At 39.0% G+C, this 25622-nt stretch overlaps 1 protein-coding gene across 1 annotated transcript in view; it reads left to right on the plus strand.

Annotated features, from left to right (window-relative positions):
* Positions 1-25622, plus strand: part of LOC134531936 (uncharacterized) — an 81022-nt gene that overhangs the window by 23322 nt on the left and 32078 nt on the right. The window contains exon 2 of the mRNA XM_063367991.1: positions 22881-23065. Coding sequence (XP_063224061.1) covers positions 22935-23065 — 131 coding nt within the window. The 5' untranslated portion in view covers positions 22881-22934. The remainder of the gene's footprint in view (positions 1-22880; positions 23066-25622) is intronic.

Raw genomic sequence — 25622 nt, forward strand, 5'->3', positions numbered from 1 at the left:
TGCAACATGAACAACATGAGAACACATGAATTTGCTCTTTACCGAGTTTAGATCTTTACGCATCACTGGTGAGTACTGAAATACTATTATTTAGCTATACACACTATTGACTATTTTTATATAGTCAGGTTCAGGTAATGAAAATATCCAGCCGACAAAACAAACCCCATCGGATTCAGTCAAGTCATTCAGATTCTATTATTTTTAAAAATATTTTTGTAGTTCATACACGATGCGACCTTAACAATCCTCTTAGATTTGTGTTTAAAAATATTTGTAACAGAACTGTCAAATGCAGATGAGGTACCTATAGTGAATTTACAGAAATAGCACTCAAATAATAGTAATGATGAACAAATGCAAGAAATTAACATGGCATGTGAGACAATGTTTTAATGACATTACTGGCAGCAGTTAGACAGTTTAATTGACTTTAATGTATACAAATTTACAGCCTTGCCTTGCCCGGGATTTGAACTCTGAACACCTCGTAACGTAAGCATGCGCGCTTCCGACTTCGCTACAGAAGTCGGATGATAACTTGTCTGACTAAAATTAGCCAGACGCGCACATCAAAATCCTCGAGGTGTGAACTGTGGAGTCCCCGGACTCCCGAAAAAAAAAATGTGAGCTAGTCTTCCAGTACTCGCCTCTGATACGTAACACCTAACCTCGGTAGTAGTATATGAATGGGCATCCGACGGCAGGATTCAGGTTGCGGTGCTGTGTGTCCTTTCCGCCATCTTGGATTTTGACGTCACGGCGGCCATCTTAGACGATCATAACGGGACACCGCGTAACGTGACACTTTTTCGTGCGTGCAGCCGGCGTAACGGGACACAATGTAACGGGACATAACGTAACGGGACAAGTATATCACGGCGGCCATTTTGGATCCGCCATTTTTATGACGTCATTGTGTTCTCGAAAATTCCGGCGATGTGTTTTCCGCCATTTTGAATCATGACGTCACCGTTGCAATTTTCGTTACGGCCGCCATCTTTAACTTTTTTATTTATTATCCGATTTAAAAAAAAATTTAAAATTTATAAAAAAATTAAATTAATAAAATTTTAATAAATTATTAATAAAAAAATTACATAAACGATACGGAGCTCGGAGTCCTCGGTTCGAACCCGACAGAGGCAAAAAAAATTAAAAAATGACGACCGATCCTTCCCCCGCGGTGGACGCAGGCAGAATGACCCCCACGAGCCACGACATATGTCAATGCACATATACCATCAGGTAGTATGACATCATGTCCGCCATCTTGAAATTTGGACGCCATCTTGAAAATCTTTATTTATTATCCGATTTTAATGAAAAAAATTCCAAAATTCATCAAAAAATTAACGTATTTGAATTCTGTTTGATTATATCGATGTACGTCCTTGGTTCGATTCCCGGCGAGAGAAAAACGGTCGATCCTTCCTCCATGAAAGCTACCTAGACTGATCTACCACCACCAGTACCAAGGTATATATCATCAACTGGTATGACATCATGTCCGCCATCTTGTCTTCATCCGCTGGAGACCACCATCTTGTTTTCGTCTGCTAGAGTGTGCCGATACCATGTAGTATAATTATCTGGTCACCATACTTTTGTCCTCAACTGTTGACATTGAACATTGACCTTAACCTTGAAATTTGACCTTGACCTTGAAATTTGACCTTGACCTTGAAATTTGACCCTTGACCTTGAAATTTGACTTTGACCTTGAAATTTGACTTTGTCCTTGAAATTTGACTTTGTCCTAGTCGACCATCATGGATCCGACATTTTATGTTCAGTACATGCTACCAGGAGCGACCACCTGCTGGAGTACACCATCTTGTGCATGTACTCGTATTATAGAGTACATTTCCATCTGGTTAATTTTATTCTAACCTGCTACAGTGCAGTAATCATTTATTACCGAGGTGCCCCCGCCATCTTGAAATTCGACCGCCATCTTGAAATCATATAATAATGTAGCTAGAAAAGCGGGAAAAAATCCAAAATTCATTAAATAAATCACTCATTAACTTACATATTGATTCGATCCGCTCCAGTCCTTGGTTCGATCCCTGAATGATGCAAAACATTTAATTTTATATAAAAAATAATAATTTCAATAAACCATGTTCAAAATTCTTAAAGAGACTTTAAATCCTCTACTACCATTATCCTATCAGACATCAAGACCACCATATTGGAAATTCGTAATTGTAATGCTAGAGATTCGGGAAAAAGTTCAAAATTCATTAAATAAATTTGTAATCTATATACTGATTGATTAGATCGACTAAGGTCCTTGGTTCGATCCCTGGCCGATACAAATCAACTTTAATTTTAAAAAAGTACCAGAAAAGTGTAAGGTTCGAGAAATAAAACACCTCAAAGTCTTTTACAAACATAATATTTATTACACAATTTCTAACCTACTACAGAATCAATTGCGAAAGCCAGCAATCTTATAAACATTTAGCCCTGCATAGACATGCAACGACTACTTCTTAGCTCCAACAGCTCCAAATGCTCCAAATGGCTCCAAATGCTCCAAACGGTCTTCAAATGGTTCCAACAGCTCCAACAACCTCCAAATGCTTGACAGCTCCAAATGGCTCCAAATGCTTCAAAAGGCTCCAAATGCTCCAAACGGCTCCAAATGCTCCAAATGTCTCCAAATGGCTCCAAATGCGCCAAACGCTCCAAATGTCTCCAAAAGGCTCCAAATGTCTCCAAATGGCTCCAACAGCCTCCAAATGCTTAACACAGCTCCAAATGGCTCCAAATGCTCCAAATGGCTCCAACAGCTCCAAAAGGCTCCAAATGCTTCAAAAGGCTCCAATTGTTCCAAGAGCTCCATCTTCAATCGGTTCCAACTGATTCCAATTACTTTTCTTATCGAACTTGGCATGATTACTAACATGTCTTTATAAGTATACATTTTGACTGGCAGTGGTAACATATTTTGCACCTTTAATTTATAAGTTTTATTTAGAAATCAGATTTCGATAAATGGTAGATACCATTTGGAAAGAATATATATTAATTTATCTTCAAGTTTATACACATACATTTAATTTAAGCCATTATTGTATGTAGCCAGCTTCCCTCAGTTCTTTGAGTATGAAGGATATTTCTTTAATGTTCGAATAGTTTCCTGCACAAAGCGATCCATGTAGTAGTCGTAGCCTGTCAACCAATATGTTAGGATCTTCCCATGAGGTATAATCAATCTCTTCTGCTGCGTTCATCATCCTTGCATGTTTATAATAAATATTATTATCTCTGGTGTCTTTCGTTTTAACACCATCCTCAAGGTCACTTTCGTCATCGTGCCAGTGATTATCACAAGCTTGATCAGGATAATTTATTTTATTACGACGTTTCCATCGTTTTGGTCTCAAACCTCCATCACAGTCTTCGCTCTTGCATGCTTTTGGTGCTTCAGCACAGTACTCAATCATGTCAACCTTAGATGTGTCAGCACAGTCTTCGTTCATGCCAGCTTCTGATGTGTCACCACAGTCTTCAATCATGTCAGCACCACAAACTTGATCAGGATAATTTATTTTATTACGTCGTTTCCATCGTTTTGGTATCAGACCGCCATCACAATCTTCGATCTTGCCTGCTTTAGGTGCTTCAGTACAGTACTCAATCATGTCAGCCTCAGATGTGTCACCATAATCTTCAATCATGCCCGCTTCAGATGATTCATCAAAGTCTTCGACCTTGTAAGCTTCAGATGGTTCTCCATCTTTCTCATTTTCATGGAGACGACTAGATATTGGAGTAAATATATTTTCATTTCTAATGTGGTTACAACTTCCTTCGTTTGTTTTAAATTTTAAATTATTATCTTGATCTAGATCAGTAATTTTAGCATTAGCTTTTTCGCCTTCGTTCCTCTTCCGCGATGTTGTAGCCCAGTCTTCGTTATCTTTATTCATCTTAATTGTACAGGTCTTGTAATGTCTATCCAAGTAATATCTTCTACCAAAGGATTTCTGACACTGACTGCAATGAAATGGTTTTTGACAAGGACCCAAATTACACTCGCTTCTCTCATGTCGTTTAGCATTCTTTCTCAAGGTAAACACCTTGCTACAGTATCTACAGTGATGACGTTTCGATACAGCAACAAATCCCGAATCAGGATTCATATTAGTTACTGAGACTAATGCCAGATGCAAACTAAGAGTTTTAAATTAGATATATTACTTAAATAGATTTTTTTAATTATTTCATCAGCGAGAATTAATTTATCTCATTCAAAGGTACTTGTTGCAAGTAGTTCTGCTTTTCAACAACAGATGTCGCTACATGTTACTTGCAGGTAAATAATATTTAGTTCTTTTATGCGGGATGCGGGATGCTCACTAACGATCGCAATAGAACGATGGCTTCGCTAGACTCCAAGGAGAAGGAAGTTCGCCCATCCTGTTAGTGCTTCTTAGATTTCTCAGAGATAATTTGACTGAGTAATGATATATATATATATTTTTAAATATCCACCTGATAAAAATATTACAAGTGATGATTAAGTAGCAGAAGTTCACTAATTATATGCAACCTTGAATAAAAAATGACATGCTTCATTAAGTAAAAAAATCCTTCATGCAGAGATAAATTCCTCATCAGTAACCAGAAGCACTCGGAGAAAACCATATGATGTCTAGTCAGGAATAATCAGAAGCACCCAGAGAAAACCATCAAAATATTGTCAAGAATAATCAGGAGCACACGGAGAAATCCACCATAATACTGTCAAGAATAAACTGGAGCACACGGAGAAAACCGCCATAATATTGACAAGAATAATCGGAAGCACACGGAGAAAACCGCCACAAGTTTTCTTTGATATCATAAAATTTTCAGGAAAAAATAATAATTAATAAAAATAAATTAATAAAAAATTTTAAAAAATAAAATAAAAAAATACATAAACAGATTCTGCTAGCTTGTGAACTTCTCATTGTTGAACAAAGATATAGTTCTAGTACAAGCCAGAATTTTATGTATTTTTTTATTTTATTTTTTAAAATTTTTTATTAATTTATTTTTATTAATTATTATTTTTTCCTGAAAATTTTATGATATCAAAGAAAACTTGTGGCGGTTTTCTCCGTGTGCTTCCGATTATTCTTGTCAATATTATGGCGGTTTTCTCCGTGTGCTCCAGTTTATTCTTGACAGTATTATGGTGGATTTCTCCGTGTGCTCCTGATTATTCTTGACAATATTTTGATGGTTTTCTCTGGGTGCTTCTGATTATTCCTGACTAGACATCTGATGGTTTTCTCCGAGTGCTTCTGGTTACTGATGAGGAATTTATCTCTGCATGAAGGATTTTTTTACTTAATGAAGCATGTCATTTTTTATTCAAGGTTGCATATAATTAGTGAACTTCTGCTACTTAATCATCACTTGTAATATTTTTATCAGGTGGATATTTAAAAATATATATATATCATTACTCAGTCAAATTATCTCTGAGAAATCTAAGAAGCACTAACAGGATGGGCGAACTTCCTTCTCCTTGGAGTCTAGCGAAGCCATCGTTCTATTGCGATCGTTAGTGAGCATCCCGCATCCCGCATAAAAGAACTAAATATTATTTACCTGCAAGTAACATGTAGTGACATCTGTTGTTGAAAAGCAGAACTACTTGCAACAAGTACCTTTGAATGAGATAAATTAATTCTCGCTGATGAAATAATTAAAAAAATCTATTTAAGTAATATATCTAATTTAAAACTCTTAGTTTGCATCTGGCATTAGTCTCAGTAACTAATATGAATCCTGATTCGGGATTTGTTGCTGTATCGAAACGTCATCACTGTAGATACTGTAGCAAGGTGTTTACCTTGAGAAAGAATGCTAAACGACATGAGAGAAGCGAGTGTAATTTGGGTCCTTGTCAAAAACCATTTCATTGAAGCCAGTGTCAGAAATCCTTTGGTAGAAGATATTACTTGGATAGACATTACAAGACCTGTACAATTAAGATGAATAAAGATAACGAAGACTGGGCTACAACATCGCGGAAGAGGAACGAAGGCGAAAAAGCTAATGCTAAAATTACTGATCTAGATCAAGATAATAATTTAAAATTTAAAACAAACGAAGGAAGTTGTAACCACATTAGAAATGAAAATATATTTACTCCAATATCTAGTCGTCTCCATGAAAATGAGAAAGATGGAGAACCATCTGAAGCTTACAAGGTCGAAGACTTTGATGAATCATCTGAAGCGGGCATGATTGAAGATTATGGTGACACATCTGAGGCTGACATGATTGAGTACTGTACTGAAGCACCTAAAGCAGGCAAGATCGAAGATTGTGATGGCGGTCTGATACCAAAACGATGGAAACGACGTAATAAAATAAATTATCCTGATCAAGTTTGTGGTGCTGACATGATTGAAGACTGTGGTGACACATCAGAAGCTGGCATGAACGAAGACTGTGCTGACACATCTAAGGTTGACATGATTGAGTACTGTGCTGAAGCACCAAAAGCATGCAAGAGCGAAGACTGTGATGGAGGTTTGAGACCAAAACGATGGAAACGTCGTAATAAAATAAATTATCCTGATCAAGCTTGTGATAATCACTGGCACGATGACGAAAGTGACCTTGAGGATGGTGTTAAAACGAAAGACACCAGAGATAATAATATTTATTATAAACATGCAAGGATGATGAACGCAGCAGAAGAGATTGATTATACCTCATGGGAAGATCCTAACATATTGGTTGACAGGCTACGACTACTACATGGATCGCTTTGTGCAGGAAACTATTCGAACATTAAAGAAATATCCTTCATACTCAAAGAACTGAGGGAAGCTGGCTACATACAATAATGGCTTAAATTAAATGTATGTGTATAAACTTGAAGATAAATTAATATATATTCTTTCCAAATGGTATCTACCATTTATCGAAATCTGATTTCTAAATAAAACTTATAAATTAAAGGTGCAAAATATGTTACCACTGCCAGTCAAAATGTATACTTATAAAGACATGTTAGTAATCATGCCAAGTTCGATAAGAAAAGTAATTGGAATCAGTTGGAACCGATTGAAGATGGAGCTCTTGGAACAATTGGAGCCTTTTGAAGCATTTGGAGCCTTTTGGAGCTGTTGGAGCCATTTGGAGCATTTGGAGCCATTTGGAGCTGTGTTAAGCATTTGGAGGCTGTTGGAGCCATTTGGAGACATTTGGAGCCTTTTGGAGACATTTGGAGCGTTTGGCGCATTTGGAGCCATTTGGAGACATTTGGAGCATTTGGAGCCGTTTGGAGCATTTGGAGCCTTTTGAAGTATTTGGAGCCATTTGGAGCTGTCAAGCATTTGGAGGTTGTTGGAGCTGTTGGAACCATTTGAAGACCGTTTGGAGCATTTGGAGCCATTTGGAGCATTTGGAGCTGTTGGAGCTAAGAAGTAGTCGTTGCATGTCTATGCAGGGCTAAATGTTTATAAGATTGCTGGCTTTCGCAATTGATTCTGTAGTAGGATAGAAATTGTGTAATAAATATTATGTTTGTAAAAGACTTTGAGGTGTTTTATTTCTCGAACCTTACACTTTTCTGGTACTTTTTTAAAATTAAAGTTGATTTGTATCGGCCAGGGATCGAACCAAGGACCTTAGTCGATCTAATCAATCAGTATATAGATTACAAATTTATTTAATGAATTTTGAACTTTTTCCCGAATCTCTAGCATTACAATTACGAATTTCCAATATGGTGGTCTTGATGTCTGATAGGATAATGGTAGTAGAGGATTTAAAGTCTCTTTAAGAATTTTGAACATGGTTTATTGAAATTATTATTTTTTATATAAAATTAAATGTTTTGCATCATTCAGGGATCGAACCAAGGTCTGGAGCGGATCGAATCAATATGTAAGTTAATGAGTGATTTATTTAATGAATTTTGGATTTTTTTCCCGCTTTTCTAGCTACATTATTATATGATTTCAAGATGGCGGTCGAATTTCAAGATGGCGGGGGCACCTCGGTAATAAATGATTACTGCACTGTAGCAGGTTAGAATAAAATTAACCAGATGGAAATGTACTCTATAATACGAGTACACGCACAAGATGGTGTACTCCAGCAGGTGGTCGCTCCTGGTAGCATGTACTGAACATAAAATGTCGGATCCATGATGGTCGACTAGGACAAAGTCAAATTTCAAGGACAAAGTCAAATTTCAAGGTCAAAGGTCAAATTTCAAGGTCAAGGTCAAATTTCAAGGTCAAGGTCAAATTTCAAGGTTAAGGTCAATGTTCAATGTCAACAGTTGAGGACAAAAGTATGGTGACCAGATAATTATACTACATGGTATCGGCACACTCTAGCAGACGAAAACAAGATGGTGGTCTCCAGCGGATGAAGACAAGATGGCGGACATGATGTCATACCAGTTGATGATATATACCTTGGTACTGGTGGTGGTAGATCAGTCTAGGTAGCTTTCATGGAGGAAGGATCGACCGTTTTTCTCTCGCCGGGAATCGAACCAAGGACGTACATCGATATAATCAAACAGAATTCAAATACGTTAATTTTTTGATGAATTTTGGAATTTTTTTCATTAAAATCGGATAATAAATAAAGATTTTCAAGATGGCGTCCAAATTTCAAGATGGCGGACATGATGTCATACTACCTGATGGTATATGTGCATTGACATATGTCGTGGGGGTCATTCTGCCTGCGTCCACCGCGGGGGAAGGATCGGTCGTCATTTTTTAATTTTTTTTGCCTCTGTCGGGTTCGAACCGAGGACTCCGAGCTCCGTATCGTTTATGTAATTTTTTTATTAATAATTTATTAAAATTTTATTAATTTAATTTTTTTATAAATTTTAAATTTTTTTTTTAAATCGGATAATAAATAAAAAAGTTAAAGATGGCGGCCGTAACGAAAATTGCAACGGTGACGTCATGATTCAAAATGGCGGAAAACACATCGCCGGAATTTTCGAGAACACAATGACGTCATAAAAATGGCGGATCCAAAATGGCCGCCGTGATATACTTGTCCCGTTACGTTATGTCCCGTTACACTGTGTCCCGTTACGCCGGCTGCACGCACGAAAAAGTGTCACGTTACGCGGTGTCCCGTTACGATCGTCCAAGATGGCCGCCGTGACGTCAAAATACAAGATGGCGGAAAGGACACACAGCACCGCAACCTGAATCCTGCCGTCGGATGCCCATTCATATACTACTCTCGGTAACGAGCAAATTCATGTGTTCTCATGTTGCAAACACACTTATAATACCATACTCTGATACAAAACTTAACGTAGAATTCTTTCAAATAATGTCGAGCGGTGATAAATTTACGAAAATTGTGTTTTCAACTAAATTCTGGACATTAATCACACGTAGTTACCACACCCACCGCTAGAATTCGTTTTCGAAGCAGCTACGTCGACTATAGAATCAGTCCATTTGAACACCGAAATGTTAAACTATATAATGAAACGGCTCCTATAAAAGCGAAAAATACTTATAAAAAAAACTAAACTTAGGTTTTGGACTTGATTTTTGACAAGGAATTTTATTAAAATACTGCTTATCTTGTTAAAATTCATTAAACAGTTAATACTATAAGGTTTCCCTTTGGCTTTGTGAACTTTGGTTCGCGCCATCCGCCACAGATGGCAGCACCGTGGTTGTTACACATTTCCGTTCAATGCGACTTCCGTTACATTCACGAAATTACTCCCACCGGATGCCGTGTACCGAGAGCTAAGATGTTACGCATCGTAAACGTAAAGAACGTACACGTTACAGTGGACCGTAACTGTAAATGTTATCCTCACGTGTTGTTAGCGATGGACTTGTAATTTTCGTCCCTCAATCAGGAATCTCGAAACTCCATCCGGGTCCCTTCTATTGCCTGGGGCCCATGAATTATTTTCTACCTTCCTCCACCCTTCTCACTCACTCTCTCTCTCTCTCTCTCTCTATCTCTCTCTCTCTCTCTCTCTCTCTCTCTATCTCCCCCCTCCTTTTTGGCTATTCGTTTCGACGGCCCTGGTGTGTAGTTTTGTGTTACAACGAAACCAGAACTCTTGCAGTCGACGGTAAACCAGCACCGCTTTGCTTTATGCGTTCAGCGCAACCAAGGGGTTTGAAGATTATTTCACACGGTATTATTTTCACCCCTGTTGGGCAGGACGTGGTGATCGCTACGAAGCGTGGTCTCTGTCAGGGTTGGCTGATATAAACCACACTGGTTTGAACCATGGTTTAAACCAAGAGGGTTTTTTTATAAAAAAAAAAACAAAGATTTTTAATTTATGTATTTTTAAACAGAAAATATTAATATTCCAAATAAAGGTCTAATGCCACTTTAATAACAACAATAGTTTTCTCATTAATGTGTCTTGTGATTTACAGGTACAAATATTTATACACTAATAAAGATCTTATCTTGTAAATTATCTGAATAAGTTGTAAAATATACCCAGCTAAATACTCCTCTAAAATTAAATAAATTAGTGAATTGTATTCAAAGTGTAAAAACAGAGGAAATAAATAAATGTATTATTTTAAAAAGTTTCTATTCTGTGTAAAATGTCCGATTGTACTGTAAATCCCCATTCTGTGGAAAACACCCATTCTATGGAGAATCCTCTTACTGTGGGGAAAACCGTTTCTGTGGTTAAGTCCCAGTCAGATGTGCATATTTGCTGGACTTCAGTTATTTAATGTTATAACTTTTCTGGTTCAACATGAGTGGCAAAAAGCGGGATGTTGTATGACTTTCGCTTGTATTTGCTGAGAACCAAAATAGCGTTTTTAAAAAAAGTTCGTTTAAACAAAAAAAGTTATTTAAACAATCTAGATGATTTTTTTTTACTTTTTTTTTTTCAACCCTGGTCACTGTCCACGCTTCAATTTAAGTTTGAAGCCGTCACAGGGTTTTGTTTTGTTTAAACTTTTTCAAACACAGCTGTAAGGTATGGTTCGATAGACATCAGAGTGCTCCTGTGTTATTTATGTGTATTTTGTAGGGCGCAAAATGAAGTTAAAATGATACAGTTGACGTAATTGTGTACTGAATGCGTTTCAGTAGATCTTTTGAGTAGCTGAAGGTTAACATAATTAAAATCTATGCTAATATTATAAAGCTGAAGAGTTTGTTTGTTTGAACGCGCTAATCTCAGGAACCACTGGACCGATTTAAAAAATTCTTTCAGTGTTGGATAGTACATTTATCGAGGAAGGCTATAGGCTATATTATATTATCAATAACATTAGGGATCCTTACTAAAAGTCCAATTTAGAATCAAATGCGTTGGAGGGGGTTAGATACAACATGCAGTACACGTAAAAATTGTGTGTGTTTACAATGCCGCAGGCGCTAGAAGTTTATTTCCTATTGCCTAATAACATTGTTGCCACGCAATAGATGCCTTATCATTCTTAATTTTCCCATACAAGTAAAAAACACTCGTGTGATATTAACAACGAAGCAATCTGTACCCTCATAAGAGTTCAATTAGTATTTAAATACTTTTTATCACTTTAAATCGCAAACCTAAACTATTCTTTTTTTCCTCTCTCTGTGTTTAATTTTTTTTATTGCCCTTTTTTTTCAAGTATATATATTTTACAGACTTGAAACTTCACAGTAATGTTCCTTTGTTACGCAGGATGAAATTTTCCGAAAATTATATCCCATTGGTGGTTAAAACCAGGCAACAGTGGGTACTTTGTCTGCATGAGAGCAGGATTTTGCATTGTTCGTGCCTTCTGCGTCTCCATGGCAACGGGCATCGCGCGGCAGTGGCGTACCCACAAGGAGGGGCATGTATAATGAGCGGTGCAAGAGTGATCTGCATGTAGACTGCCGTAGCGAAGTACGGGTACATCAGTTGTACGTTGCGTGCACGAGTCGGGAAACCATCGGTGCTATTCATTTTCTCTCCGGTACATTATACAGCATTGTAATAAATTTTCACTGATTTTTTTTTACCATTACTGTAAATGGGAGATGTGGCTTAATTTTTTTCCATTAGTATAGCCGTGCGAAGCCGGGTTGGGCAGCTAGTTATTATATATAGATGCATGTATCTATATCTAAGGGGTATGGAACACCAGGTACTTTTTTTAATGAAATGTAGTTGGAACCATGTTCATTAAGTACAATTTTTTTATGTACTGGCACAGATTACTCATTCAACTATGCCCGAAGTGCCATTCTTATATATAAAGCCCTAAGACATTTTTTTCCCAAAATGTTTTTAAAACATTATTTTTGTCTGTTTCTTCAAATCTTAAACGCTTTTATCGGAACCGTTTCCAATAGTCTCGTGCTGCTATCTCTTGGTGATGTTTCTATTAAGGCAGTGAATTCTAGCGGCGGGCGTTGAAAGTATGTGTGTGATTCATAAAAAAAATTGGTTGTCTGTAAAGTCGGTTTACGGACGATAGTTTTAACGTGACAACGTCATAACAAAACATTGATGAAATGATTGCATTCTTTTATGAATAAAATTGAATCATTTTTATTGAATTATCACTATTTTGTATGGATACAAAGAAGGAGTGAAATGAAATCTACAATTTAATTGATAAATTTACTTTTATTTGCACTCATTAATTCAAATATGTTTGTTACTTTAACGAATAAATTATTTTAACTATAACTTTTATACTTTTTTGCTATTTAACATCAAGTCGTTGAGAATGTATTACGCTTTTTAAAAATTACACATTTAACGACGAAGTTTGTTCGTCGTGAAATTAAACGTGGAATTTAATAAAAATGCCCTTGCAGTTAATAAAATAAATATTACTAAGTTTAAGAAAGAATTTCGGCTCTAATCTCCAACCCAGACGCTCGTGGTGGGCTGGGGCCGAGATTAAAATTCGTCGAGAATATTTTACGTTTTTATGTCTTCCAGTGCTCAAAATGATATGCAGTTGTGGTCCCGGGCACGAAATTTTATTTATAATTCATTATTAATAACGCCCCTCGCGATAAACAAAGGAATATATATTAACGAGTGCCTGGTTGTCGCGGAAGCGGATAGATTGCGCTATTCGTTTGGTTCGCGTCCGTCACCGTAGATGACAGAACCGTAGGGGAATAATATTATTTCGTTTTTATAATACGATTTTATAACAAATACGCATCCCAAATACTCCAAACTTATTTATAATGTGTTACAACATTTTTTTAAAACATTGTGCAAAAGATCCTGGGTGTAATTTGAATTATTATGTGTAACTGTAAAACACCATTGTTCGTACAAAAACGTATTTGAAAATTCAACATTACTTTTAAATAACCGTACTGATTGTGCTGAAAATCAGTGGACGATCGTTAAATTACATAATATTAATAATTCAAACGACGAAAACATGATTGAAAAGTCAAATCGATGGTTGTTCCAATCGAGTGGAAGAGAGATAGATGCAGCGCAAGCGTACAATGCGCGTAACGGGACACATCGTAGTTGGACAATGTGCGTTACGGGACACTTTTTCGTGCATGCAGCCGGCGTTCATCGATTTATTAGACGTTGTCACGTCAAAAAGGTTGTATTTATTTTACTTGGCTGATAAAATTCTCGAAATTTTTACTAGAATTTTAAGAAAAAATTACTTTGAGGGAAACCAATGATATCCTAAATGTTAGTTTTACAAAAAAACTATTTATTGCATTAACGATGAATTTAAAACTGTAAACCGTTTAATTTAGAGCTGTCAATTTAAGCTAGCATTGAAATAAAACTTGTTAAAACCATTTAGTAAACACTTACTGGATTGTTAAAAAAAAAATCATGTATAAAGTATCAACCACACTTATAATTATTAATTAATTTTTAAATAATGGGAAAACGTACGCAACAGCAAAGGCAAAATTATTCAGGAAACCACTCCCTTAAGTCGATGTTATTGCGAGCATTTGTGCACAAAATACTCTCCATAATCCATGAATTATATTTCGTCCTCACAAGAGCTGCCTAGTAAAAACGTTTGTATTTTAATGTTTGCTACACTGCGCAGCACACATGGAGTGAATAAATGCACATAATTGTCTCTCGGCAGCACATCTCTGCAGTTCATTCCCACACGAGTGTTTGTCGACGCAGCGGGCGAGGACCGTGTGGTTGGGAGAAACACAGGCAGAGAATAAACAGAGCCATGTTTGGGCGGACAGTCAGCTCTGCTGTTTCGCCTCTTCATCCCGTCACTACATGGACCGTGATTCCAACAAAACACTACATGCGAGTATGTCCGGCTGATAAAAATATATTCCCCGTCCGAAATGGACGTTGTCGGGTTTGAAACTTCCTGGTTTGCTAAACGACCGATATTTTTTCTCGTAGTAAATGTATTGTTACGAACGTAAGTAAGGCCACGTCACGCGCAGGTGCAGAGCTATCTGGGCTGATATCACATGCCGCCGTAACATGAGATGTGCCGTGCGCACCTGGGTCGCCGCTTCCCCTCCCTCCAGCCCTCCGCTCCACGCGCGGCGCTGTTAGTTTGACATACGAAACCTGCCAGCTGCGGAGTTACGCGAGCCGCGACACGTGTTTCGAGAGATTTCTGCCGTTGGGTCGGCGCGGAATGACGCGACTGGCCCCAGCCGCGCTCGTGAGTTCCAGAAATGGTGGATGATATATAAAATGAGGACGTCGGCCTCAGAAGGAGAGTTCAGAAAGAGAGAGAGAGAGAGTTCAGGCGGGAGCCTTCCCGCGGCGGAGCTTCCGGGGCGATAGTGCCGCGGGTGCGGCAGAGTGGCGAAGTCCTTGTATGAAGGTTCCAGGGCAGGTAGTGAGTGAGTTCAGTGGAGTAAGGAGTTTTCCTGCGGCGGAGTTTCCGGGCGATAGAGCGGCGAAGTTCCTGGACGAAGGTTCCAGGGCGAAGAGTTCAGTTCCGGGTTATAGTGTCGCGGGCGCGGCGGAGTCCCAAGCGAAGTTCCGAGCGAGGCGTCGAGTGGGTCCTAGGCGAAGACAAGTGCGTCGGCGGCGGCGGAGTGCGGCGACGGAGTCCCGCGGCGGAGGACCACGAGGGGTGCTGCGGCGAGAGTTGCGCCAGAGGTGCGGCCCAGCGAAGTGTGTGGATTGTAAGAAACGAGTGACTGGTGAAGCAACATTTTTAAGTGCAATTGATTATTTGGCAATTTTATAAGATTAATTGTAAGTGACATAAGTAGTGGCCATCAATAAAACTGTGTAGTGTGTAGTAAAATCTATTAATTGGGCTATCCTTTACGAACCCGCGGTAAATCGCAACAATATAATTGGCTTTCCCTACGGTAAGTAAACATTCCAGCAGGAATCTATGGGAAATAGAAATCTGAAATGCAACACCAATAATTCGCTTGAAAGATAAGATAAAAAAAATTATCATTCACAGGAACGGTAAAAATAAATAGTGAATTACACAAAAACATACTAAAAAAAAGCATATGCTACTGGAAATGTTTATTAATTTTCCACAATAATAAATAAAATCAATTTTTTTTAAAAAGCAAGTTTGTCGTTTCCGGCGCGAGTAAAAAATACGTCCGTCCGAGAGTGAGGAGTGGGGCGCTCGATGTCACCCATCTCCGCCACTGAGTTCTACGCTCCGCAGCGTTGCGCTTTTCGTTACGCTCGGATAAAGTCGCCGCCTCTTTCACACCCTACCGGCTGCAATGAATGTTTTTTTTTGCAACCGTGCTTTCGCAGACTTCAAACTTAAGTTTATCTGAAGGGGGTCTGTGTTGGTAATTCACGCTGAAGCCTATACGCCTAATGCTGGGATCAGCCGCGCAGGGTCCCATGCATCGTGTGCTTGGAGGGGATTGGCCAGCCGTGGCAGCGATTGCTGCCAAGACTTCCACCCCTTTCCTTAACTCTAGACTGTAATTAGATAAGTTGGGCCCAGGTAAAACTTATATCGACACAGGGAAAACACTGGCGTGTTTCCTGTCCCATTCCAAGTCATTCCAGGTGCATACCTTTTCATTATTTAACATTTTTGTGCAGTATGGTTAAGGAGAACTAAATGGAATAAAAAAAATGTTTGGGGGGGGGGGGGGAGTTTAAAGACAATGCTGGTGGCTTCTGCGTGGTATGTTTTAAAAATCTTTCAGAAAAATTTATATAGTTTTTTATTTAGCTTTCAAATATCATACGATTCTGAGGATTTTAAAAGGCTAGCTAAGATTAAATATTTTTTTTTCTAAAAGCAATTTAACTATATTAAATACTAGCCATTTAAATTGATTTTAAACCTAAACAATTTTATATTCAATTTTATTCTCCTTATCCATACTGTACAAAAACCTTTAAAAATTGCAACTTTAACAGCTGATTATGTAAGAAGTATGCTATCTTTCTATATATATATATATATATAATTTTTTTTCATCTTGTGAAAGTTCAGCCACTCAAACAGTCAGCATGTTTAAATATAAAACAATGACCTGGAACGGAACCTACACCAAAGCAAGCAGGTTGGTTACAGGATAAGGAAGGATGGTCCAGGAAGAAGAGTTGCTTATGGAGAAATGTCCAAGTCAGTCAATCCCCATCAGCCTTTGTTTAGCTTTTCACCCCACAATTTATTTTATTTTTATAACCCTTATCATATAGAGTATTTCTTAGAAGTTAAAGAGAATTCAAAAACATTTTTGGGGGAACAATCAAGAAACATTACTAAACCATATAAAATTGGGGGGAAATGACCTTTCAAGTCAGGAGGGTGGGGGAGGAGGAAAGGTTAAAGCCACAAAATTTCGAAAATTTCGAAAATCGATTCTTTTTTTTTTTTCGATTTGTAGTGTTTCCGAGCCATTCAGGGACACCAACCTTCTCCCGACCACATGGGAAGGTCATTTGCCCCCCCCCCCTCCCTCCCCCATTTTTTTGAAAGTCGGGAAAATTGAAGTGCGTCGCTGTCCGCGTCGGTTTCCGCGCGGCGCCGAGTGACGTCACGCCCACGCGGCGGAGAAAAGGGAAGGGGGGGGGCCGCCCACGCGAGCTGAAAGAGGCGCTCCGGGGGAGGAGGGGGGAGGCTCTGGACCAATCGATACGCGGCCAGTCAGCACTGACCTGCATCCACCCAGCCACCCGGCGCACGTGTCTGACCCCGCCCGCCAGACGTAGTGGGCGCTTCCCAAGGGCGTATCCGCGGCCTGCCAGAGAAACAAACAACTCCTACCCTCGCTGAATGGCTCTTGCGATGCGGAAGACTGATTCAGGATGGTTTTTGAAGCGAAACTCCTTTGGGCGCGATGGGAGTAACATTTCAAGGCCGAATTTTAATGCAACGTTTTTTTCTCCTAACCTAACTAATAACTAAGTGTATTTCGGAGGGGTCTGGGTAGGGAAGACTCTAAGTGCGTCTCAGGCCGAAGCCCATACGCTCTAAGCATGCAGGTTATGGACCATGCAGGAGAGGAAGCATGCATCATGTGCTAGGAGGGGATTGGCCAGCCATGGCAACGTTTTAGCCATGACTAACTCCCCTCACTGACTATTCTAAGTTAACGTTTGATCAGCGGTAGGGACCCGCATGTACCTGACGCCATCAGACTTGCTGGCATCTAGTAAGGGAGAGTTTGAGCAGAGGGAAACACAAAGGGGTTTTAACATATAGTTGTGCACCGCGCCACGGGCCATATTTCAAGTACATATTAATTTATTTACTTGTGTTAGTCAGTATTGTTAAATACAGTTATATGAGTTTCATAAAAATTCTGCCTAGAAATTGTACTCCCATCGAGCCCAAATATGTTTTACTTAAAAAAAAAAAAATTGCACAGAAAATTCCGTGGATTTCGTTTTGTTGGTATTCTAGCAACTGTCTTTTTTTTTTTAATTTGTGAATCCGTCGCGTTGGTAATTTTCGCTATCAACTACTCACTTTTATGACTTTATATCGAAATTCATTTGTTTAGTTCGAGTTTCTTAATTGCTTTCGACATAGTTTCGTGACGAATTCAGATCACAGAAATTTAGGCTCATGCCTTTCCCGGGGCTCAAACTGAGAACCTTTCGCATACAACTGCGCTACGGAGGTGTCGTTCCAAGAGACTAAAGTGACATTCAGATGTAACCAGCTTATTTAATCTCACCGTGTATAGGCCGTACGCGTTTTCTACCAACAACAATCAGAATCATGCCGTCTACATGTTTGAATCGATGTAATTTGGGGACATAATGGTAATTCGACCCCATTTTGTTTACATAAAATTTGACATATTTCATAAATAAGTTATGTTCTTTTTTGTGGATGTCATTCGAATTGCTATTCCTAGCAATAACCAATAGTAATTTGTTTTTGATTAATTATATCTAAGACGATCGTGTTGACAGCTCATTAAACAATATCTTGTAATTACAATTTGGACTTGTTTCATGTTCGTTTGCTTTGTGTAAATCAATTAGAAAAATGTTTGTGACGATGCCAGATAATTAAGTAATATATATTACATTGGATTAAAATATATTTAAAAAGGTTCTCTGTTGAAAATTTTCAAAATATATAAGGTTTTCTTATGATCTTTTAAAGGAAATATGACATAAGAGTAATAAAACTTCTAGGCCGATTCACAAAAAAACAAGAATGGGGTGAAAATACTTAATTTAAGCCGGCCATGCAATGTTCACACGTTCATTCATTCGTAATACCAAGCAGTATTAACTTTTTTAAAGTTTTATTTAACAATTGTTTGGATTAGCGGCAATCAGAATATTGTATAGTGCGGACCAAACGTCTTACGAGCTGTCAGCTCGTGGTGCGGGGCGGGAGGTGAAAGAGATGTGGAAGGGGAAGTACAATGTTAAAACTTTTTACCTTCTTTTTATGAAGAACGCTGGTTACTAATTACTCAGTATCTTCGCAAAATTACGGCTATCTTCGTAAATTTACTGACACTGAGATCATTTCATTTGAACATAACTCCAAAAAGAATATTGTTGGTATGTTAACAAACCTTTTTTAAAAACTTTTTAAGAACACTCTTCTTTTGTTCGCGTGTTAGTTTATCTTTGTTTAGAAGGAAACGTTCAACTCGGAAAACAAAATACGGTGTAGTTTCTGAGAAGAATCAGTTATTTGAAATAACGAAGATTTCATCGTTTATTTGAGGTTAATTCTTTGTTATAAAGTCCTTAAATTTACTGTAATCGTTAACACAGTAGTAGGGAAAGGGAATACGTACCAGTGGGGTGAGAATTTTTGATGAATAAAAAATACTATGTCTTGAGAATTTAATAATTTAACATAGGTGAAGCAGAGCATTAACCTAAACATCGATAATGTTCCGATTTAATTCGTTATAACATGCGTTATCGTGTTTATGTAAGTACACGCTAATTTTTTTAAGAATCTCTGAGCAATACCTCATAATTAGATGCGAAAAAAGTAATTAAGCTTGGCGTGTATGAGAAACATCGTAAATAAATAGTTTTAAAATGTGGATCACAGTAAGTATCTGTTTGAGAAAATCGTTTTGAGGGATGCAAGAGCACTGTCGCGGTGATGAATTTACGGTAAATGACCTGAAACTAAAATGATGGCGAGAGAATGGGGTGGCCGACATGGCGGTGAGAGAGCGAAGTGAAGGTGACAAGTGCGTATCCGTCGCGGGAAAGAGGCGTGGCTATATGGTGGCTAGCTGGGAACTCTAGTGGTCGGGAGAGACGGCCGTTCTGTTAAGCCCTCTCGTCCCGAGTCCCTCCCCTGCGCCCCCCATAAGTCACCGCGAATCTGCCGCCTTTCTCGGCCGCCCTGAGAGCTCGTAAAGCCGTCGCCATGGCAACCCTGGGTCGCGCCGCGCGCTGTAAAAAAAAAACCCGCGTGGTTCCGCTGACGAAATGACCTTCAATGCACGGTCTTTTTTTCTTCTCCGTGTTTCACACCAAAGTCTACGTAATAAGAAAGTCTAGGTCTACATAAGAAAATTTAAAATAAAATAAATAATTTGATAACAGCTCTAAGTTGTCACTCTTTTTTTTTGTCATGAACGTTTGTCATCAAAATAATTAGCCAGATACTGATTTTTACCGAAATAGCAAATTAATATTAGCGCTGCCATCTGAGTAGTTTCAATCTGAATCTAGATGTAAAGAGTCAAAAAAATTAAATAATGTACAATCAATGAAAAATATCAACCACCGTGTTGGAACAGTCCACCCTTTAAATGGTTGTTCCACAAAACAAGTTTCCAGAATCAATACATATTGTAATTTTATTTATACAATTACATGTTAAAAGTAAGATATCTTGAGGCGTGGTAACAGGATAGGTGTGAAGAAAAAAAATTGACCTAGTTAACTTCAGAGTCTACTTTATTTCCTTTAATATTTTTCTTTGGATCTTTTCCCTCTAACAGAATCCTTCGAATACTAAGGATGTGATGGTATTTGAGGATTTGGTTGGCCCATCCCCAATTATTTTCATTACTCATTTAATTATTTTTAATTTAATTATTTTAATTATTGTAAGAAACATTGGGAGGTAACATCCACCCGACCAGTAGCCAAATAGGCAGTTTTAATAAGGTGGGTTTTATCGGCGCTATCCCGCTTCCCCCCGCCTGGCCATTCCGTCGCCGCTTCATCCCGTCATCCGTCCATGTCGACGAGGGGCCTAAGCGGCCGCGCTCGCCATGACTTCACGCTCACGTGACGAGGGTCGTGGGTTCGACCCCAACACCTTGGCATGAGTACTGAGTCGGTGTTCAGGTGGTTCGAAGCCCAGTGTAATACTGGAGGACCCTGCATAACGGGATGGATAAATTAAATAAATATTTTTTTTTTTCGAAATGCTTTAGTGCATAAAAGTTAATTCAAGAAGAATTGTGAAATACTACTTAGATTTAAACAAACTCTAGAAATTATGCTTCAATACAAGCAAATATCTATAAGCAGCACATAATTTATTTTGAGTTTTCTTGCTGATGGCTATTGGTCATGTAGTGAATTCGTCTAAATTGTTACAAAATATATTATCGTAATAAATAAATATATAACACTGATAATAGGTAACATTTTAAACTCCTTATTGGCTCGTCTGTATGATAACTATTTTTTTTAAGCACATTCATAAAATAGGACTGAGGTCCTGAAAAACTTTGTTCCTGCTTGTAACATTTTCCCCACATATAACATTTCTTCCCTCCCCACCCCCTCATTTTCCGAGCCTTCTCTTCCTCTTGGAAAACGTTATAATGGTTTATTTCCATATTTGTTACTAATACGCCGTACCGGAATTTTTTGGTACTCTGTGGTTGGAACTGTGATAAATCGTGGTACGCCGAAGAGGAAAAAATAATCGTACGCCCTCATGGCCATCCACGCTTCCCCGCGTCCACTTTCGTCCGCAGCGATCATCTGCTGTTGGCGGCCATGGCGCACGACGTCACGGCCGCCATATTGATTCCGATTTGCTGCTAGGCAGCGCTAGTGTCTCATTCAGACGTCGACCATGGTGAATGACGTCAGAGATCAAGGGCGCCCATATGAAAGTTTGTAAGGGGGGGGGGAGCAGAATTTGTAGGGGGAGGGGGGCAAACCATCACAAATGACCAAAAAAATGGCCAAAAATGGCCTTAAAGGACTCAAAATTTGCCCAAAATGCTCAAGAACACCTAATTTTTTTCTTTGTCTGAAAGCTAGGGGGAGCCACGGATCCACCCTGCCCATAGGGCCCTTGTCAGAGATAATTATAATTTCTGCTACGGAGGGGGGGGGCGCTAGTGTAGCTGTGTTATATGTATGTTATAAAATCCACGATATGGCGGAGTATAGGTTTCGAACCATGATCGCACATGCCGATCTCAAGGTCTCTTAGACACATTGTTACGTAATTAGTAGAGACCGGAATAATTCGCGAGTTCATTTCGCGATATGCTAAAATACAAATAGTTATACCTCAATGCAGCCTCTGTTATTGGCTCACAACTCAACCTGGATGACTCTGGGCCAATGAGAAACACCCAACCAAAGCTGTATCGAATCACAGGCTGCTACGTTGGGACGTCTCTCACAAGACAGCAGCCAATGAGTGGGTGGCATTTGACCGAGTGTACGCAGAACTATGGAGTTCGTCCGGCAGGTCGTTGAACCCGCGAATTTTTCCGGTCCCTAGTAATTAGAGTGGATGGAAAAGTAAGTCCCGCATAGTAGTAGTTACAAACAGAGATCAGGAAGTTATTAGATGTTGTGTCTCTGGTACAGTGGTGGTCAGGGGCGTAGCCAAGGGGGGGGGGGGGAGGGGGTGTTTAGCGGTTCCAACCCCCCCCCCCCCCTTAGCAACAAATCTTTAATTAATTTCTTATTCATCACTCAAACAAATTTCATATTAAAATTAATAAAAATTTTACCATTACAATATTGAAATGTAAGTACCGAAAACTGCTAAAATAGCACTATTTTACACCTTAAAATCCAAATTTTCCCGGAGGAGGACCCCCGGACCATCCCGCTTTAATACGGGGGGGGGGGCATGCTTCTTAACACCCCCCATACACAAATCCTGGCTACGGCACTGGACACATTAATACAACAGTAGCGGATCCAGAAGGGGGGCTAAGGCGCTCAAGCTCCCTCCAAAAGCATCTGGGTCCACTATTGTTTTAGTATTTGCCTTGATAAAGCCTAGCCTCAGCTGGGTCAAGCCCCTCCAAAAAACAAAATCCTGGATCTGCCACTGTATTGATACGTAATTATAATTACTATAGTGGATGGAAAAGTATGTCCCGCGTAGTAGTAGGTAATAAAAACATGACGAAAGGTAATCAGGAAGTTATTAGATGTCGTGTCTCGTTGCTGGGTGGTGGTACAGTGGTGGTACAGTGGCAGAGCAGTCAGTGCTGACGGACCACTGGTCGTGTTGCAGGGCGGAAGGCGCGCCAGCATGGCCCGGTAGCGACGCCCGCGCGGCCACACGCAGATGGCGCTGGTGATGCTCCCGTGCGACATGCCCTGGTGGCCGCAGCTGCAGAGGCACCTGTCGCAGCTGGCGCTGTGCCGCAGCCCGCAGGAGCTGGCCGAGGCCATGCACAGGATACACGCCATGTGCAAGTGAGCCGCTCGCGCCCTTCGCTCCTCGCTCCGCGCGTTCCGGCGACAGCGCGGGAGTGTGCATCTGGAACATAACATTGCACAAACATATCAGTAGAGACCTGCGAAATTCGCGGTTTCGATGGCCTTCAGGATAGACTGCACATACCCCTGTACACATCGGGCAAATAACGCAATTTCATTGGCTGCCGACTTGTAAGTCGTCTCAGCTGGTTTGTCTGTGATTCGATCCTTCTTTGGTTGAGGGTTTATATAACTGGTTGAGATTCGTCCAGATGAACAGTAAGCCAATAGCAAAATCATCTAAGAGGTATATGTGTTTGAATTCTAGCCTATCACCGAATGAATCCGCGAATTTTGCAGGTCTCTACATATCAGATGATGAATTACTTTTTTCATGTTTCGGAAATAAAACTAATTATTCCTGAAACAAGTGGGTGAATGTGCAGCATCGCAGAAATGCATCTATGTGTATTCGAGCTGTCTTATGAATGGAGACCCGGAAATTTCGCGCATTCTTCTGGCCTCAGGATAGAATTCAAAAGTTATAGGGTTGCTCGACCCATCATGTTTACTTTCCCATTGGTTTATTTCTCAGCGAGAACATTTTTTATCCTTGTTATTTGGCACTACCTGATTCGCTTACTTCTCTCCTAGCTGGGCATCATTGGCTCACGGTCTCTGAGGGGCGTGTCCAAACAACTGCGGTCCAATCATGAACACAGTGCGAGAGTGTGAAGGTTTGCATTCTAGCTTGCGACTAAATGAATCCGCGAAATTTCCGGGTCTCTACTTATGAACACTTATATATACATATATACACATTCATATTGAAGTGAAACGTCTTTGGGAGCGACGAGAGTAAAATTTCAAGGCTGAGCTTCAATGAAACTTTTCTGACGCGGAAAGAAAAGAGAATAGGTACTCGGCCAAAGATATATAAATAGAGCAATATGCTATATACGTTTCTGGGCTCGTTTCCGTGCTCCTCTTTGTGCGATGATTCGTCCCCCAACCCAAAAAAATAATTGAACCGAGACAGATAGATGAACGAAAGAATAAGACAGAGAGTATGCGTATTCCTTTGTTTCAGAAAATAGATATAGGTATCATATATACAGTCAGCTGTGAATGTCTTGAATTTTAATTTTGCTACCAGCTCGCTTGCGTTCCTCCTCGCGCTATTGTGACAGTTCCTGCATTTCCCGCATATATAGTGCTGCCTGTTATAATTTTCATGTTCCGTTCAGAGATTAGGTGTGTTCCAAATGGCAGAACTGTTTTAAGAAACAGTAACGCGCAGTTTTTCTTTGTGGTGTGAGTATTTCAACAGTGAGTTATATTTATCGTTAATTATTCTTTATTGATTGATCAATAACTGTTCATATACTGAGAAGTTATTTTGAAGTAATAATTTTATTAATTTATTTTTATTTTAATACCTTAAATTACTAATAAATACAACAAAAATGGATTCTTAAATACATGGAAAATAAATGAAAGCCAAAAAATACTCACGCTGTGATATTTTTAGAAAATTGTCTTTCTTTCTCTCTCTCTCTCTCTCTCTCTCTCTCTCTCTCTCTGCCGTTTTATCCCTTACGATATACTTATAAATCGAGGTTTGAATTGCCAAAGAAGTTTCACTTCTATCACGTACTTTTTTTTTGCGTGTTTTCTCACAGCCAACGAATGCGTTCGAATCAAAAACGTATGTAACTGCATTTAAGGTTGATTGGAACGAATTGCAAGTTCGGTTTTCTTTAAATTTTACGCATTTGTTGCCAGGAACGACTGTCAGAAGTCGATTTCAAAATGTTCAGATTAACTCTAGACAAAGCTGGGTTGATTTGTTCGTCAAGAGCCCTTTTCCGTTTCTGATGACATCGATGTCAAGACAATGTTATGTCTAAATAAAATAAAATTAACACAACTTTTTTCCCCACTGAAATGAACTATAACACTACAGTATCTGCAGTGTAAATGTCATCTCTAACGCATGAAAATAATAATAATAATTTAGGACTGTCTGTTATTTTAAGTTTAAAGTATTTCTTTCTGTTTTAAAAACATATTTTTCCAATGTAAGCTAAAGTAAACTGAACCTAAATAATAGCTTGTAAGCGTGTGCATTCTTGAAAATAATAATAAAAATAACCTTAGATATTACCCTCAATTTCCAGTAGTATTACATCATTAATGAAAACTAATTAGAATATATAAATTTCATTTCGTTCATTAAATTCTCCGCTACAAAACCAGTTGGCACATTTATAAGACACTGGATTGCGTGTTAGTGGATGCATCTCAGTCAGTCATATTGGTTTCAGCTGTCTATGGGTTTTTTTATGTAATCGCTTCACGCAATTTTTTTTTTTTGGGTTATTAGTATTAAGTACTTAGTATAGAATAATAGGTCTTAGCACAGGCAGCTCCAGTCTGTGGAGCTCTAGAGCGGGTCAATGACCGACCGCCATCTTGGATTTTCTCAAATTCCTCAAAGAGTTTCACAGAGCCTCAAAGTGAAGGAAAAAACTTACATTTTTTTTTGAGGGAA

Source organism: Bacillus rossius, chromosome 5 (genome assembly GCF_032445375.1).
Source record: "Bacillus rossius redtenbacheri isolate Brsri chromosome 5, Brsri_v3, whole genome shotgun sequence".
NCBI classification, from domain to species: Eukaryota; Metazoa; Arthropoda; class Insecta; order Phasmatodea; family Bacillidae; genus Bacillus; species Bacillus rossius.